Source organism: Camarhynchus parvulus, chromosome 11 (genome assembly GCF_901933205.1).
Source record: "Camarhynchus parvulus chromosome 11, STF_HiC, whole genome shotgun sequence".
In the NCBI taxonomy this organism is placed as follows: domain Eukaryota; kingdom Metazoa; phylum Chordata; class Aves; order Passeriformes; family Thraupidae; genus Camarhynchus; species Camarhynchus parvulus.
In genome coordinates this window covers 9383581-9403674 of record NC_044581.1, presented here as the reverse complement: position 1 = coordinate 9403674, position 20094 = coordinate 9383581, and the positions used below count along the sequence as shown (strand labels likewise).

The 20094-nt window shown below is 37.0% G+C and overlaps 1 protein-coding gene across 2 annotated transcripts in view; it reads left to right on the top strand.

Annotated features, from left to right (window-relative positions):
* Positions 1-3492, top strand: part of SLC6A2 (solute carrier family 6 member 2) — a 55269-nt gene extending 51777 nt beyond the window's left edge. Inside the window, exons 13-14 of one of the 2 annotated variants that reach the window (XM_030956250.1) lie at positions 300-371; positions 1947-3492. In XM_030956250.1, coding sequence (XP_030812110.1) covers positions 300-371; positions 1947-1970 — 96 coding nt within the window. In that variant the 3' untranslated portion in view covers positions 1971-3492. The remainder of the gene's footprint in view (positions 1-299; positions 372-1946) is intronic. The other variant, XM_030956251.1, reaches the window with a different exon arrangement.
* The last annotated feature ends 16602 nt before the right edge of the window (positions 3493-20094 follow it).

Below are 20094 nucleotides of genomic sequence, written 5' to 3'. Positions count from 1 at the left end.
AGGCCTGTGATACCAACTTGTTCCTGATATTCTTTTCTATATGCACTCACTAAATATTTGGACTTAGTATTTGCATAAACTTTCTGCTGTTGCTTCTTATATTAAAGGCTAACACCCAAGGGTTTATAATAGGCTTATTCTCTCAGTGACTGAGCAAAGGCACATGATGCAGTGATATTAAAGATTTAAGTTACCATTTTAAATAAAGTTCATGCTACTTCCCCACTATAGATTGGGGATTACATACATAATCCCACTTCATATGGCTGACTTTTTCCTCTTCTTCCTGTCTGCTTTAGAGACTAGCTTACTGCATCACACCTGAAAATGAGCACCAACTCGTGGCCCAAGGAAATGTCAGGCAGTTTAAGGTTAGTACACCTTTCACAGACTTATTCTCCTGATTCCAACCCTTTCCTGTCTTTAGCAATAACTACAATTTTGCACCAATCTCCCCATGCTGGATGCCTTAGCAGGTCTGTAGCTCTTTATTTCTGCCAGCATGACAAGACACAGGAGGCTCAGTACCACATGCATCAAGCCTTTTGGAAAGCTTTTGGGACCTTCCTTGTTTGCCTCAGGAGAGCTCTCAATCTTACAGATCACCTCAATCTGGTATTTTAGGTTGTGTTTGAATACAGTGAGATTTTAACCAATAAACAAAGGTATTTCCAAACTATCACATGCATTTGAAGAGGTCATAGCCTGTCACTCAGTTACTGCACAGCAAGCTGAAATCATCTTTCTGAAACTGCAATTATGTCCCACAAAACATAGTAAACAGCAAAAAATATCCAGTGTTCAGAGCTTACCTATAATGTCATAAAACGATGCACCAGGTTGCATGGAATTGGCTTTCCCCACAGGACTAGAGTTGATTGAAAACACTGCTGGAGACTTCATAAGCCATGAAAAATATGCTATAGGTTTCCAAATACTGCTTTCCTTTTAGCAAATAAAATGAGCTTATTGAAATAAACTCCTTTATGTAGAAGATTAAAAGGATGCAAATGTGAAGCCTGTTACACTCATCAGCATTCATGCTGGACCACTTTCTGTCTTCAAAGTTGAAAGCAACTAGAATTATGCACACCTCCACAAAACGTGACCCAGATTTTATAGTGGTGGTTTGTATGTTGATACTGAAAAAATAAGTCTGGCTTTTGCTTATTCTGAAAGATGTTGTTTGAAGTAAATTTTGACTTTTAAAGGAAATAATCTGCATAGATTTATGGGATGCAGAATGAAAGCACAAATAGGCTTCCTGTTTCATGACCACAATTTATTTGATGTGGCCAAGAATATAAAATAGCACAACACCTCTTCCTGCCTTCTCTTTCTTCTGTTTCTGCCCTCAGTTGTCAAATGATTTACTGTTCCTGCTGTTACTCAATGTTTCCAGGGGCAGATGTTCCTGTGTGAAAGGGCTATAAACAGCCACTCCACAGTGCTGGTCTTCTGAACACAAATCTATGACCAAAAGGTAGCAAATTTCACATAAATTAGTAAAGGCTGCCCTCAGAAGTAAACTACCAAAGTTACCTCAAACTATGCTAAATGTGAGAGTATTTTAATTTGCTGCCATCTTCAATGAACAGATAGGAATGGCTTTGTTAATGCTAAAGCAGATTTAGTGATTTACTCACAATGTTTAGGGTTGTAAACAAAACACTGCCTACTGTAACCAAACAAATACAAATACTTTCTTCTCATATATGTCTGGCAGTTCTGAACTTTAAAACTTAATCGAGATCTGACTAAGCAGCCTTTACATTCAGCACATTTCTCACTGCAAACTGGACTGCATAGAAACTTAGTTACAGAGTGGAAATCTATCCATTATTTTGAAACTTCTTTGTAACTCCAGATTTGTCAAAAAATGTATCTGTCAGCATCATCATTTGAATCAACGATGTAATTTAACAACCACTTCTGTTTCCTTACAGCTCCAGCACTGGCTAACAATATGACAACCAACAGATCAAGGAAAAAGCCCACGTTCAGCTAAACTGAGAATACAGAAAAGTCAAGTTCAAAGCTCCCTCACTTATGCTTGGACCAGGCTGGCCCAGAGCTTATCTACTGACTCTGTGAGGGAAGACATCTGCTCTCTGTTGTCAATGCCTCCCTTCTATTACTTGGCTTCAAATGATCTTTAAAGACTCCATTTAAGTTTTCTTGCATCCTTTGGTGCCATGAGATCCCTACATGACCAAAACTTGTGAGTTTTGCTATAGGCAGAAGTGGAGGAGGGGGGAGCAGAGGAAAAGAACAATCAGCATAAGTTAAGTGCTTTTTTATTGTGAAGAAGTGAATTAAACTTTTCTGACAGTAATAACTTCTTCAGATAATCATGCCACAACCTATTTTAAACCAACAACACCTGAGCACTCTTAGATCTAAGGAAAGATTACACCTCAGTTATGACAAAAAGAGCAATTTGAACTATGTCCTCATGTCATTAGCTTCCTTGCCATACTGTCCTTTGGGTTGTGAGTTTGCATCCTTCTGAAAGTGCTTCATTTTCAGAGGTTTATTATTACTTCCTTCTCTTGGTGAAGAACACTGCTGTACATGTCCTTGCCATTTTCTGACCAGTTTAATTGCACTGAAACTGAAGAGGAGCAGGAAGAGAATTCCTGTTACAGTTACTAGTGCAGAACACACTTAACATCACAGTGTACTTCATGAAAGAGATATTCCCTTATATCAACAATTGGAATGGCTTTATCATATGATCCACACTCTGCAGACTTTTCCAGCTAAGCATGAAAGTTGCACCCAAATAGACAGACTTTCATCTTTTTGTTGTATTTTGTTCCAAATAAACAATGTAAAATACAAAAAAAGGGACAATTTTAAAATTATATAATTACCAAATGGCACAAAAAACCAATCTGGCTTTATTCCCCTGGTGCAAACATTTTATAATTTAACCAGGAATCACCTACCAAAATGTAGTAAGATTTTTGTTAACTACTTTAAAAGTATGTTTAGCTCTCTAAACCTATTCCAGCTCTGTTCTCTAATAGAATTATGCAAAGTAGAAGATACAGAACAAACTCTGCATTTGGGTGCTGTTCTTATTCAGTGGTCACTTGTCACTGTAGTACCTTTCAAGTGATCACTACATTCAGTAGCTTTGAGTTAGTTCTTGTGATTATTTATCTCTAGGTCTACAGTCATTTGCAGAGGCAGTAGCTTCTCTGCTGGATCCAACCCAGAGTTACCTCTGGACATTACCTCTGATGTTTTTTTTGTCTCTATACATTCAGTTGAGCTTGTCTTTTAAATGTATGTAGTGCTTCCTCTTTTCTAAAAAAAGACCTTTTAAATAGATGGACCTTTTTTATTTATAAAACAATTTTTGTTGAGTTGTTTTCTTTTTTAAAATAGTCAAGTTCTAAAGTGCCAAGTGCATTTGGGCTTTTTCCATTTAACATTGATTTCTGTTCAAAATAATGAAAGGGAAATTTCTCTCCTTATTCATTCTCTTCCTCCAACATATTCAATACTTCAGAACAAATCAAGTGTTGTCCTTCTCTTGAAGAGTCTCTGTGACAAACAGTTTTATTTAAATAGGGTTTTAAACCCAAAGAATACTTTCTTCTAATTATAAAGGAAGTCTTATTTTCTGGCCCAGCTGATGGCCAATAGCTGCTTAAACCCTGTTATTAAATATATTTCAATAATAAAGGAATTCCAAATGTTGCAGTTCTAACGCTATAATTACACAAGAGGCTAAATAGTGAAAATATGTTGAAGGCTTCAAAAAAGTAATCCCACCAACTTCTCAGTTAATCTCATTTTTATTGTTTGCCAAACTTGATGGCAATCCATTGTTTTAAAGCCTATTTTTCAACAATACAGCTGCTTCAGTCACTGTCTTGGCATGGCTCAAAAGCTTCTCAGCATAGATGTAATTATCAAGTTTAGAAACTTCTAGGGGCTGTTTAACGTGGAGCTTTAATAGGTTGTCACTTTACACATTGTTTGGTTGGTTCATGATTGGAAATGCTAAAAACCTCCACCCAATGTTCAGTTGTGACACAGTCCATTGGCACCATCCCATGCAGGGAAAGTTACATTTCCTCACCACTCTGCTCTGACATAGGAGCAAAGCTACCATACAAGGGAATAAATCAGCTTTAGCCAGTGTGTTTGGGTTTGATTGTGTTTTTAGTACTGACTACCTACTGCATTATTTTTATTTCTGTTACTGTATAACTTCTTGGGTTTAATGTAGTATTTATAGCTCAGGACTACATTGCACTATTGCCACCTTTTTCTGAGGTTTTCTAGGTAAAGAACTTGCAATCTATACAGAAGTCAAAAGTCTTACCAAAGGAGGTAGGGATCTTACTACCAGAATTAACCTGAATGAAAAAGACAATACACAGTGCATGACTGCATAGGTAGACTTTAAATTGAAGATGTTGCCCAAAGAAAGTCTCCCCCCAAATAACGACTTCTGTCCTAGAGACAAATGTCTTCAATTCTCCACAGAATAAGATGAACTACCTCATGCCTCTTGGATGATGAATGATGCCATTAGACACAAACTAGCCTCTATACAAATGACAAATACTTCTGCAAAGACCAGGTTACATTCATTTCCTCCACCCAGTGATATGGCACAGACAGTCCAATAAGAAGCCATAGCATGGGCACCCACCTCCACTTACCCACCTGCTTTGGGCCCCCAGGTACATTTTCAATATGGAAAATATCAAATGCCACAAAGATACTCATCTCCCTTCAGTTAAAACATTTGTAGTTAAAAAACAAGACCAAAGCCTCCAGTCATGTCTTTATCATCCATATCACTTAACTGCAAGTCTTCCCCTACCTCTGTTGACTTTTCAGCCCACAGCTCGCCCTTTCCCTCAGCTGCACCTGTTTCAAGAGCAGACCCTTTCTGGGGAATGCCATTCTCCCAGATGTCCCCATGGAATTTTGTGTATATTCTGTCTGAATAGGCAGCCTAATTTTTAAAGAAAATTTTCGGTACAAGTTGCAGAATCATCTGCTTGCTAATTATGTCGGCTGTTTGGGTAACAAGCCTGTGGGAATAATTTAGTGGAGCAGTCAAAGAGCTCATTTGATGGTTCTAGAAAATATTTCCTCAAAAGCCTTTTCTTAATCTGATAAAGGAAGCAGCTGTCATATATCAGTATCTCTCTTCTGACCTTTCTTTTGACCAGTGAAAAAGACCTGCCTGTGATCCATAATGTTTCTTCAATCCACAGAAAGTTAGTTGGCACCAAGGAAAGAGACCCTCCATTCTCTCTTTGTACCCTTCGCTGCCATCATTCAGCCAGATATTCTTCACATCCTTGGAACTATTCTAAAGCTACATTACTAAAACTGCACAGATTTAAATTTCTGGAAGAAACAGTGGGCCTTTCAAGGCAATAGTTCAAAAAGCAGTAGTGCTATTTATTACTGGACCCCTGTTTGACCAATATCTTTTTTTATCAGTCCTTGTGTTCAGTCATGACCTGAAACATACACCCTGGCAACACTTGAAAGACATTTTACCATACTGAGGCATTCTGCAGGATATCCAGGATCAAACACAGTGTTTTAAATTCAGAATGTAGGAGAATTACTTGGCTGTTATTACTGTGTATGTTCCCTAACTGCACGTGCAATGTGTGTTGTATGTACTTTTCCCAGAGGAAATTTCCTGTACTTGGTCATTTCTTCTCAGCAAAATACCATTTCAGTGTTATTATTTAAAAGGGGCAAGACCAAACACTTTGTATATGCATTTACTTCTCATGCTATTGTTTTGACATGAATTAAATTTATTTGTACTGTTAGGTTGTTAGAGGCCACATCAAAGTTATTTTGCTGTTAATGTCTCTTTTGCAGTTCTTTCAATTCATACAGCATTAATTAGCAGATACTTGCTTTTATGGGAGTAGATAGCTTTCATTCATATCCTGGACTGCTTCACTAAATTTCATGAGGAATTGGCAAATGTTTAAGAACAAAATTAAAACTGTAGTTCAACAATTTCAAAAGAGGTGAGACTTAAGAATATTTTATTTGCAGTGCCATGTTAAAACATTTTAAAATGAGCCTGAAGGACCCAGACATTAGAAAGCTATTACAGTTCAACAAATAACAATACATGGCCCTGCCTGTAGAAATTGTGTGAACTCTGAGCCTCTCAGAGCAGTAAACTAGGACCTTTTTTGTTCTAACACACTTTATTTTCTCAATACTAGGAATATTTGTGGTCCACAGATCACCTCGTGTAAGAACACAATCTTCTTAATGTGAAGGCAAACATGATGTTTCACATTAGACCCCTGAACTACTTGGGAGACTTTCTCAGCTACTTTCCTCGGACCCATATCCACATCCCTGTTGGTGATTGTGAGCTTACCTAGCTAATCAGTGGAAAGTGATTAATTTGTACAGTGGTACTGGTCAAATTTAGACCAAGTTTAGGTGCATCTAAATTCATCAGAGCCTACAGAGAGCTACATGGGCAATAAAAACATTCAATCAGTAAAAACATAACAGGGTAATACAGTCACTTTTAAGTACAGCATTTGATTGGTTTCCACCACCATTAAGAAGCAGAAAGTGCTTAGACAGACTGCAGTCACTATGTGGCTGAGGAGCAGAAGCAGCCAAGGAACTGAAGGCACAAGAAGAGTATAAAGGACACAGTTATGATTGTGCTCAGTGAAATTGAGCTCTTAGAAGGACATGGAGGTCTCTAGGTCTGAGTGACTGGGAAGAGCAGGGGATAAATGGAGAGGTTTAACCCTTGTGTACATTAACCATGACTGCATTAATTCCCATAAGAACAGGGGGCCTTTCCTGCCCAAGCACTCACAGCAAGGCTGAGCCACCTGTGTGCTTTGCTTTCCTTCTTTAAGGTGTTTCTTTAGCTGCTGTACTAAACATGAGTTGCCTAATTCCATTATAAGGAAACAGAATAAATTCAGTGAATTAAGAGAATTACTAAGCCTTAAGCTGGTTTTCTTTTGAAGGTGTCATGTTGTTTCTTGGTCACTGCCAAGAGGCATTAAGCTTGAAGGTGACCTGCATTTGTAATTTACCTTGCACTCTCTGTGAACCTTTCTGCAAAACTTAGCTCTCCTTTGCTATGGGCAATATATCAGTTACAAAGAGAGAACCTCCAAACAATACATTTTCAAAATAAATCCTAATAGGTCTAATGAAGATTTGCCTTACAAATAAAAGCTTTACAGTGAGCATTTACTTGGTTTACACCAGTGTTTTACTTAATTTTTAATGCCTTTTTATAGCAGTGACTAGAATTTAACTTAGATAAGGGTACCTCTGTATAGGAAATATTTTAATATTTTTACCAGTTTTTTTAATTTTCATAGAATATATGTATATTGTAAGGCGAGAAATTCAACTTTGATGTAACAAGGTTATCACACAAGACCTATCTCTTCATTATAAGATTTTGTAGTCAGCCAGTCTAGTTCAATAATATGTTGGCCTTTGATTATAAATGTAAAAATGTGATACAGGAGAATAGAACATTGCCTACAGCTAATGCACATTGTAGCACAATATTCTCCATTGCTGCCTTAATCTCATGGAATGAAGTCATGTGTTTTTAATTTATATTCTAAAAGAAAACCAAAAAATCCAGAGTATCTTTTGGCTGCAATTTTGTGTTGTTAGATGACTTAACATTGAACCAAATGTGTTAGTGTCCAGTAGATCTACTTCCAAAGCAAGAGAGCACTTTGTAGTTTTCAGGAATAAGTCTTCATAGGAGCTCAAAACTTGCCACTAGTAAAAAATACTCCCCAAAGTGCCCCAGTGACCAAAAGTGTCCAAACACAGCCACCATGTTTCCATGCCCGATTCCATTAATTGTGCAATCTGCAGGTGAATTTTGCCCTTTTTATTTTTTTTAAGTCTTTGGTTATCTGGGGGAAATGGCATTTCAAACTTTTTTCATTAATTTTTGGTTTTTTCAAAGGGAGACATCTACATGCCCATGTGTATAATTAGAAACAACTACATTTCTTATAAATATGGATATGGATGTGTGTGATGTGTGCTGGTTAACTATACTTAAAATGCTGATAAAGATGGTGAATGTAAAGTATTTGTCCTCATACCTCTGTCTTTCTGTGATCAGTGTAAATAAGAACTGTTTTAAGCTGTGCATTAATGTAACAGATTATCCCAATATTGTGTATAAAATTATTTAAATAAAATCTGACAAATATGCACATAAAGAGTATAAAGAAAAGGATTATGTACCAAGAATTTACTTCTGTCAATTAAAAGCTGAAATGAAAGTCTTGGTTTTTGTCAATACTATTTTAGCATTGCAGGGGCAGCTGGTCCTTGGCTTGGCTGACAGATGAAAGCAAAATCCCAAAAGCTGGAAATCTACACAGCTCAACCTTCAGGAGATTGTTCACATCCTTTCAGTGTCCAGGGGATGCAGTGGGCAGATTAATTTCTATGTTTTCCTTTCAGCAAAATAATTACAGTAATGCAACGAAGGTTTCACAACCACACTGTGAAAGGAAATAATCAAGACCTCCTAGGAACATGAATCAAGATGCATAGAACAGATAGCTTAATTCTCCAAAGCTACATTGTTCTCCTTTTTACAAGATATTCCTTCTGCCTTGTTAATTTTGCCAGAAGTAGTAGTAGCCATAAGCACATTATTCTTAATTTACAGATCAGCCAGGAAAAGATGACCCTGAACCAAACATAAATGAAGAATAGTTAATTATTTTATTTAACTTTTTTTTTACTAGAACGAAAACCACTTTCTTCTATTTCGACATCAATTTCTTACATTTCCATACCAATAATGAAAAGCACTATTTCCAAAGGTACCTTTTGTTAGACTACCTCACTTGTCTCCATACAAATTTTAGACTTGGAACATACAGAACCTAATGACTTTCCATGGCGCTTTTTTCTTTAAGTAGAACTCAATATTATTAAGGTACAGCCTTCAACTGTTTATATTTCTCTCCTGCTTTCAAGTAAGAAATGCATGCTTTAAACTGTTTTGATACATCTGAAATACTGAATAACAAAATTATCACATGCCAGTTTTTAATAACGTGAAACACTCAAACCCACAAATTAGTATTAAAACAATTAAAAGTTGAATAATTTCAAGATACTTCCAAACAAATTTCTGTGAAATGCTGAATCTATTCTTCCATTCAACAACAGCCTGTTTACAAAATTTTCATTTTACTACCACTCTTCGTTCTCCCATCAACTGCTTTAACCAAGCTTTAGTCAATTGGCAAGTCTTTAAGACTCATTAACTCAGCATTAACTGATTATTATGCAAGTAAAACTAGATAGAAATTACTTGAAATAACAAAATCATTTTGTCCTCCTGGAAGTATTATTGAAACCAAGTTTTCTACCTATTTTTGGATACTGATGTTATCTCTTCTGATAGTCCCTTCATTTACTCTAAAAGCAGGAATTTAGGTTGCAGCATACTTCAACACCCAAAGCAAAAGAGGCAGATGAGGTACTGGATGCTACCAGTAGATCCAACAACTGTGTCAGCATCTCTGATTCTTCAGAATCTCAGACTTGTACAAATAAACATGAAATTTCAGTTTGCTTTCTTACCTAAACTAATATTTATAACCTAAGATAATTTAAAATGCAGAAGCACAACAAAAACTATCTTTGAAAAGAAAACTGAAGGCTTGGAGAAGTCAGAAAACATCTGGTTCTTTTTTCATTATAAGACAAATCAACGATGCTGCCAAAAACCTGAAATATTACATTCTTGTACAAGCAAAGACAAAGAGAAAAATTATATGATGTGTTTAAAAGTAGTAACTTAAAGTAACAAGAAGCTCTAAGAGTTCAACAAGAAACCAGTGTTAAAAACTAAGAGTGAACTGCTGGAATTGAAAGAGATCCAGCAATGTCTACTTGCATAATCCACCAATGTGTAATTCCAGCAATAAATCAAAAGCAATTCCTAGACAACAGAAAGGCCCACTGTAAAAACAGTGATAACATTAAAACTTCATGAAGATTAGCAAAGTATCTGGGACAGGCCAGAGCAATGGCATTATACAAGCCAGCTATTAGATCCTTTTACTCCTACAATTATTAAAACTCTTTAAACAGCTTCTCCCTTTCCTGTGGTTTGCAAAAAAAGAATTAAAATAAGTCAGTTTTCTTCCTAGATGTCTAAAAGTCTATGTGGAAACATTTGCACATTTTAATGAAAGCTGTTCCACATTGCATAAATCCACACTGGACCAACTGGAAGGTTCAACATCTACTGGCTTCTCCTTATACACACAAGCAGACTCAAAGCTCAGCCACCCATTAATTATTTTCTGCAGGGTCAGGTTACAATCAAATTGTGAAATTTACTGTCATTTCAAGCAAAAATGTGTGATCAAACCATAGATTTCTCTTCCAGCAAAGATTTAGTTCTCAACTTACACAGAGAGAAATCTACTTTAACCAAAATATGACGCTGCATACATTTTCAGAAGGCACCAGTGTCAGGGGTTTATCACTTTTAGTTACTGAGACTCAGGGGAAAAAGCCCATAATTTAAGATGCTTACATGCCACCAAAACATTTTAAAGTGAAAATCCATTTCTTAATTTCCTTTCTCTCTGCCAAAGCCAGAAAACAATCAAGCAGGGAATACTGCTGGTCGATATTGTTTTTCTAAATCCCTGATCACAAATTTCCAAAGACAGGCTTGGGAAACACTTGAAGTTCAATTTGTCTCAACTAATTGACACACAGTATGATTTCTGATAAATTCATGAGATTAATGTTCAGAACTGTGTGTTCAGTTCTATCAAAAAGAAGCATTTGCTTCCCACAAATATCAACGTGAATGTTATTGTGTCCAGATAAATTTCTGCAAGCAGCTCATTGCAACATTAACCAATGTGAGCATGACAGTTCACAAACAGAACAAAATTTTCAAGTGGTTTCACTCATTACCTTTTAACAAAACCTTCACAAACCACCAAAGAAAAAATAAAGCACATGTAGGTTAAAAAAAAGTTTTAAAAAAGTTGTTATTTCTGGCAGAGAAAAAGTTCAACCACCTTTCAAAGAAGAGATGCATGGTGCCTCATTCAGTGGAGCTCATGAAAGCAAATCTTTAAAGAAATTAGATATTTTGACAGAGACCATGACCAGAAATTCTCACAGTTGCAGCTATTCAGTTGCAAAATTGAAATTATCATAATCTATATTCCATATTTTTACCCATTTCTTGAAAAAATTCATAGACAGGAATCATTCTGCTGACTCAGAATGCCTCTGGTGGAAAGGGAGCCATGTTCAGGTGCAATTTCCTGTCCCTCACTTCCTGCCCATTTCTTCTTGTTCTCTTGCTTGGCCCCACTGAGCAGAGCCTGCTCCATGCTCTGACACCTCCTGCAGGTGACAAACATTGAGGAGGTCCCCCTCAGTCATCTCCTGAGACAACCAAGGCTAATTCCTCCCTCCCCAAGAAGGGAAGTTGATCCTAAATCTGCTTTAAGGTAAATATGGGTGATTTGCTTGCAACCAAATGCACATCTATCTAAACTATTTCCTGACTTCTTTCCAGAACACACATTAAATGAACCACAGACCAGAATTTTGAGCCTGAGGTGAAACAGACACTGACTGCCAGATAATAGATCTTGTCCGGGCTTTAGTTCCTAGAACTGATTTATATTTCTGCCACCTATTGTCCCCATTAGAACTCTGGTCCTGAGCTGAACAACATTCAGCCTTCCATGTTCTGAGTCACTGACAGCTTCCCTTAAGCTTCTGCTTTCAAACTTCAGATTTAACTAAGCCTGATTGTAAAGAGTATATAGAGTGAACTTTACGGCCAATTTTGAATTCTTCCATCATGTAGCTTTCACCATCAGTAATGACAAATCTGAAGGGGACAAGGCATTGTAGGGCTGTGTGGTGAACAGCAGAGATCACCAGGAGTTCCCAAAGCAAAGGAGAGCCCTCTAAAGGAGCTCTCAGCATTAATGCAGCAAGGCTATGGCACACATGGACTGGCATCAGCTCTGCCAGGTGACTCCAATGCTGGCCCCAAGCTGCACTGCACCACTTGCCAGCTTTCTGCCTTGCCTCACGTTTGCCACCTACACAGCCTGTGCATGGGTTTCCTGGTCCTCTGCTCAAAACAAGTCAGCTAAGGATTTGAAACCATCTGCTGCTCATTTGGTGTAGGTCAAGTAATAGAGATTCAGGAGTTGCACAAGAAATAGGAAACCCACAATCCTTTTAAAAGAACAGAATGAAGCATTAAGTTTTCCATAGAACATTCTATACACTAAGAATACATAGATAAGTGTCTGTAGCTGAAGACTGAATTTTTAATGTTAGAAAGAGCTGATTTTATATTATTTATTTTGTAGATACTACATTTTGCTTCCTGTTTTGCTGGGCTTCAATGGCCCCTCTTCTATTGGGATAGGAAATAAGGCTCAGAATTAACTGTGTAAGAACGTTGATTTCCCATTTTTCAAAAAGAACAAACTGGCTTTCAGTTTATGGTTGTCTCATCCAAAACAATGGCAAGAAAAGCTTGGGTGCTGGTTGAGTGCCAGTGCAACTACCTAGAAGCCCATATCAGCCTTCCTTGTGGTTTGAAATACTTAGGCAGCCTAGGAATTTCAAAATCTGTTTTTAAATTACTATTTTGCTCTTTTGCTATTTCTTAAGTATGTTGCATTTACCTACTGAACTGACCCTGAAACCCCGAACTATTTTGTTAACTTGGTTCTTAAAATCTGTTTTATTCAAAAATTAAACCTGAAATATTATTCTCCCTCCCAGGCATATAGAATATTCTTTGTTATTCAAGAACAAAATGACCTGTTTTCTACTCATCTGATTTTTGATGGTTTTGTCCTTGTAATATGCCAGTTCAGTAGTTCACATTTTCCATTGACTTTTCAATGCTTTCTGAAGCCACTATGACATTACCCTTTAAGTACATGGGGCTGCTGTCATCCAGAAAGAGGCAGCACAGAAAAGTCACTGTACACAAAGCTAAGATACAATTTAGCAACTAAAAAGAGGAAAAACAAATGATCAACAATTTCTGCTCCCATTCACCCTTTCCATGCACAGCCCACCTGGAGATACATCAGCTCTGACATTCCTCACAGTGTGAATGAAGGTAGCAGGCAAGTTCAGGTCAGGAAGAGTTCTGTTGAGGCTTCCTGCTGTGGGTTGTTCTTTTATTTGGGGTTTTTTAGGGGAGTTGATTCAGACACAGGAGTCCCATGCATGACAAAACTTCAAAGACAAGACATCTCACCAGCTCTTGTAGATGTTTTGATGTAAGTAATAGCCCTTGAAAGACCCTTTTAGGCATCATGCAGGACCTGACCTAAAGAATTCTGAGACATTTCAGTTTCCTCTACTCTAAAGACATAGTTCATTTTCCCCTGAATTAGGTTCTTGTCCATAACAACCAAGTGATCAGTGTGACTTTTCATCTGCCATCATTAGCACCTATCAGCAATGCCAGCCTGGCTTCCAGGAATATCTTCCACCCCCCTAGACACACTATGGCTACACCACAATAGACTTTTTGGACTGGTTTTTTAACAACCTCCGTGCAAATGAGTATCTCAATCTAATAGAAAGCTTATGAGATAAATATTTTGTAAGAGACATCATTTTGAGGCAAGAAGTTAGAACTTCTGTCAAAAAACGTAAGCTAACTCTTCCAACATTTTGTCTCAGAAAATTTATTTTTACAAAGCAGGGGAGATGTTATTTACTGCTTTGTTCTTAATAGCACTTCGCTACAATTTCAGAAAAATATTATCCTTTTATCTCTATTGAATATCTAACTTTTGTTCAGCTAGTTTATTAAGACCAAACCATGTTTTACAGAATGATAGAGAAAGTGAGACAATTTTGACTGGATCCTGAGCTCCTTTAGCTCATGCTATATTCCCCTTTCAGAGCCAAATACAAAATTATGACCCATAGTGATGTTTAGTGGATTGCACATACAAAACACTGTTCCATGCACAAAATCAGTAGAAAGTTATTGCTATTACCTTCATTGATTTTTCTGCTACTTGTATTGGGCTTGAAACAATTCTGTACTCACAATGTAGGTTTGCAAAATCCTCATTTAAATGTCTACCTGCTCTATTTCCATTTTGAGACAAAACCCTAGATAAGAATGCCACAGAGATTGTCAGACATTCCCAGGTATTTTCTTCCTTTCTTTATATTCTTTATTTCTGATATGAAATATGTTTTGTATGCAAGCAGAATAAGTCATTATTACCTGGCTAGAAAAAAAATGCATCAGGGTGGTAACAAATACCACCCAGTATGTCTTAATTTCTAAGACTTCATTTCCAACACAGAAATTTTAAAAAACCCGATATGAACCAAACACTAAAAATTAGGAAAATATCCCTTAGAATTATTCAAGGTTTCAAAGGTCTTCTGGAGTTTTAGTATCATCCATTCTCAAAAATGATCATATACTTGAGCAAACCTGACTTTTCAACAGTTCTTTAGCCAACTGATTTCCTTCCAAACACCTGCTGCTATCTGGTGTGACAAAAGGTCAAACTTACAAAATTCTTTAAAATTTATTTCAATAGTGAAAGTCAGTAAACTTCCCATAAACCACAGCAGAATTGCTGTGACTATGACAGTTTAATCCAATTCAAGAGGAAAAAAAACCCACTTTGGTTAGATGTCTGGTAACAAACTCATTCAGACAATTTGGACTCTAATCTAATTCACAAAACATTAATCTGTCTGGTTCCTGATCTAAAAGCTACCATTCTCAAAAACTCCCATCTGCTCGTTTGAATGTTTTCAATATGTATAAAAACATGTCAAACATCTTCCAGCAGGAAAAATTATAATCAATCACACTATTTTGATCCTTGTACAAGTCTTTTTTATGATTTATGAATATTAAACATTAAATACCACACCAAATTTCAGGCAGTTAAATATTCAAGCAAGAAAATTTATTCCTGATGCTAAAGTTCCTACTGTGTTTTTCCTATATATAACTATTAATAAAACATATATTATATAATACATTATATCCAATATAATTATTAAAGAGCCTATATATGTTGTTTGGCATACAATATACCAAAAAACCAAGAGTAGCCTGATGTCAAGCAATGCAATGCTGTGATCTATAGGAAATTTCTTTATGAGAGGACTTCCATTAAAAATAACTTTGTAAATAAACCTCAGCTGCTGCTCCAGCTATCTCCAGCTCTTGGAAGACACTTTATTCCAATTCTATCTCTATTGTGATTCAAGTGTGTAGAGTAAAACATGCCCCTCAGTTCTTGTTTATTTATTTTCTGTGCCCAAGTAGTGCCAGCTAGATTGATGCATGTTTCTGCCAAGAGAAAACTCTTGCATTAAACCTGGTTGTAATAAACTACAAACTCAAATCCATCAATCATAGTTTGTATAATCCCAAAGAGGGCACTTCCATCATTTCCAGCAGTTTCCACAGCAGCAAAAATTTCATTTACTATCAGCCCAGGAAAATGCCCAGATTCAGCTGTGTGAGTATACCTGGATTGGTCTGGTGAAGGCATTCAGAGGATCTGCAGAAAATTCTCAGTTTGGCCATTCCCCAAACAGCCAATCTCCCCTGAATGTGTCACACAGACAAATAAAATAAGGGCAGAGGAAATGCAGGAAAACATCTAGCATGAATATCCATTGGAATTCAACATGCAATTTTGGACTTACAAACCTCTGCACACATGAAAGTTGGGAGTTTCTGGCTCAAAGACTGGAAAAAGGCACTGAGGGGAGAATTTCCCTTCCACCAACGGCATATGTTACAGTCCTACAGAATAATTTAGGACCACCAAAGAAAAAGCACATATCAACTCCCAGAAAATGTCTTCTGGTCTATGTAAGAACCAGGTTATTGACAAAAAACGTGGTAACAAGCAGATGAAATTTTATTAGTTTTTGATAGAGTAATTTCTTTTAGTGGGTTTTTTCCCTTTTTCATTTAATCTGGAACAACACTATTAGAATTCTAAAATAAAGCTTTCCTTTCACCATCTTAGGAATATTAGACTGCATTCTTTATGAAGAAAGCCTCAACCATTTACAAATAAGGTTTACAATGGACAATGCAATATATTTTCTAAAAATAGTGCTTTTCTTGTCACATATGTATCAAAATTTATTACCAAAACATTATTAATTGTTCCCAAGTCAACCGATTAAAATGTTTAAAGGTTTAGAAACAGAAAGAAAATGTACTCCTGCTATACATGGGCAAAGAATTTCAAGCCTCTGACCTGGCAAGCAAATCTGAAGCCCAAGAACAACTAAAACCTGTAAAAGTGACCAATCTCCTCTGGATAAACAAAACTTGTATGCAGACATGAAGACAACTGAACCCCTAAGGGCTGCCCTGAGCTGCAGAATGGTTTTACTGCCCCAAAAAAGGAGCACTGGCAGTAATCCTGTCTTTGAAATCAGATGCGGCCACAAGCTCTTGTGGGGCACAGCTGGCATGGCAAGAACCCAGAAAAGCAATAACTTAGGGCTGCTGCTAAACCCAGCTCACAACACCTCTATCACTTGATGTTGATGTGCAAGGTGCACAGACATTGTGACACAGCATCCCAGCTGTGTAAGAAACATCCACACGGCAAAAAATAACACCACACACAGCTCTCCTTGAGCTCATACATCTTTTTCTCCATGTTTTGCCAGGCCATACGTTATTTCTTACACAGCAAAATATTTTAAAAAGTCGCAGCTGCACCACAGAGTAGGATTGCCAAAAGAAAAATAATTTCTGAAATGTTGGTGTTTATGCTAGGGGTAAGCTGTTAGGCACATGCTTTTGGTGCATAACATGACCATAAACAAAGCCTGCTCTATATATTTTCTGGCTCACAGACAAATACCATGCAATTAAATGTCAAATTAACTTGTGCAGCAGCTGCTAATAGTTTTCACATATTTGGAAAATAGAGCATTGGTTGTCTGTTACAAATTATTTAAGGCTGACTCATTTTCAAGGTTCCTAAGCACCATAGGGTTCCACAGCTTTTTGTGACACTGGCTGGCTTTCATGAAAATAACAACCAAGAAATTTTAGGAGTAATGATAATAAACAAGCCTGACATGACCTACTGGGGCTTTTTATTACAGAAACTATTTAGACAACAATATCTAGAGGCAAAGAGGTTTTGAGCAATAAAGATTAAGTACTTTCACCCTTAATCCACTCCTTTCTAACATATCCAAGCCATACCAAAATCAGGTGGTAAATAAAACTCAAATACCTAACAGTAAAAAGATTTATTTTTTTTAACATGGTTTAAGTGTTATGCAATTTTTAGTCCACATCACCACTGTTCAAAAGGTTACTAAAAGGAACATTCAGGCTGGTATAGCTTCATGGTATAGCTTCAGGCAATCCTGCCATGTCTTGTTCTTCACCTATAAAGCAAAAGCTGTGATATTTAATTCCCTAACAGAAATCAGCATAATCGTAGAAGTTCTATGAAATCTCCAAAGAAAAAAAACAGTGAATTTAATACAACTTCTTATCTTTTCTGATAAATATGCTGTACACAGCTGCTATTCTTGATTCATTTCAGTTGCAGCCTTCTACTTGGGTAACACTGCTCTTCTCTCACATACAATTGAAGGTCATAAACTTAGATTTGCAAATATATGGAAAACATTATTAAACTATAGTAAGTCTTTTAAGCTCATTCAAATTCCAAATATTAAAAAGGAAAAGGATGTACACACTTGATGTCTCTGAACTTAGAGGTGTTTAGTAAAGCATCAGTGTACATCAGCCCACCCAGATGTAACATTCCTACAGCACAGCTTCCCCTTGTGTGCACAAGCCTCAAGTGCTTGGTATGGTCCCTTGGTGGGCCTGAAACAGGGGAGAGTTTAATTTATTTAAAATATACCACTATAAATCATTTTTCCCAGTGATTCAGAGGTCTCACTTAAGATATCAATGATGTACAAAAAGTGTGTGTACAAATAAATAATTCTTTTTTGAAAGTTGCCATAGAGACACACAGCTTACTGTTGACCAGAATGACAGCTGCTGTGGAAGCAAACAGAGCTGAGAAGACAAGAAGATAATGGACCATTAGATTTAAAAACTAAAGTCATGTTAATCTACTTCTTTAATAAAACTCATTAGTTCCGCAGAAATTAATTTTGTGCTGAATGTTCCTGTGGACTGTTGTAACTCAATGAAGTCACTGCATGGATGAGTTTGCCTCTCAGTCACACTGAGCTTCTCAATCCCTGATAAAGCTTATCTGCCAGTGTGGAGCTGACCAGGAGGACTGGGTCAGTAAGAAGATATCTTCCAACTTAAACTATAGGAACAACTCTCCTGGCCTTAACAGGGCCTCAGAACATGTCCCCACAGTTCTGTCCTCATTGTCAGAGCTGCTGAAAAGTTAGTGGGTGTCAGAGCTCCCATGAGTTCTGACATTTTAAATGCCCCTTGCAATTCAGCAGTTAATTTTGTGTCCAAACATAAAAAGTTTTTTACAAGCTTCAACTTCTACCTTCCAGTTCTTCACTATGCCTTTTCTACCAGCTCTGATGGTCACCTATATATCTGTTTGCTCAAGATTATTCTTATATTTTACCAGTGCCTTTCTCTTGGTGGATTACTCAAAAATCCTCCTGTGCCCAGCATTGCTGATACCCTTAACAGGCTGGGAACAGTGCATCTTCAGGAAAATAGACCAGGATCATTCTATCCAAGGTTAAACTTGACACTTCTAATAATGCAAAATGTAAAACCCAAAGCACCAGGAAGACATTTAACCATCATCTCAGAAGTTTAATATGGTTGGGTTTAGACCACTTAAGTTCCTCATATTTAAGGAAGGGAGGAAGGGATGCACTGACTTCCAAGACAAGAGCTCATTCAGGTAGGAAAGCTTCCACTTCAGTCTATTTTAAAACTATTAGAGCAAAAGGTATATTTTCTAAAAGCAAAAACCATAAGTATTTCTGCTGGCTCCAGGTGAAATGATTCCCCAAACAAATGTGACTTCAGAACAGAGTTGTACTTCTTACCAAACAAATCACAACTGGGCTGCCTGTTCACTCAACTGCTGCCCACTACCAGGGCAAAGAGTGTTTAGACCAATACCAGACACTCAGCAGTGTAGTCAGCAGAAGATTGTGGTGAGAGGACATCAGCAAGCAAGGAAATCTTTTTAGATTTCTGACCTCTTGCTACAGGAATTTCCTCCCATCTCCCAAGATTTTGGGGTCTTCACAATTAAATATGTATTTCATACAACAGACAAATTCTCATATGTTACAGTTATCAAGAAAAGAAACTATAGCACCAGTCACAAAAATACAATATTTAATTTTGAAAAGAACTTTAACAATATATCCATAAAGGCAAACAAAATCTAATCAAGTGATATTACAAGATTTGCAGACACGTGATGTTTTTAAATGGAAACAGTCTGTATCCTTCAAATGTTTTATAATATTTTTTGAATGAAGAAAGGATTTTAAAACAAATAAGGCTAATTTTAATGTGGAGATAAGCACTCTGCACCAAACAAATTAGATGGCTATAAAAATGCACATAAAACTAAGGAAAAACCTTCCTACTTCAGACTGATTATATTCAAACTGAAGTAAAAAAATTCATAATGCAAAAAGATATGGCTTTAAAGAAGACAGAAGTGTGCTGAAAATGAAAACACCTTTTCAACACTCAGTCCCTTCATACCAAAATCCCCCGAGTTCTACAAGTCTTTATAAGCAGAACTTTGGCTCTAGAGGGTTTGGTCTGATTCAGGCTTTTTGAAAATGTAAGAGGAGTCCATTACAGCTGCTGTATTCACTTTCTGGCTGGGGGATTAGGCTGGCTCTCCCTTTTCCCTGTCATCAGTAGGTTATGTTAATGCCACCTGGACCTGGTGTTAATGCCACCAGGAACTTTGCTTCAAGAGGGTCTTTCTGCTCTCCTTCTGGATTTTATAAGCAAAGACAAAAAGGATCCACCCTAGCAGTAGCAATAATCTTCCA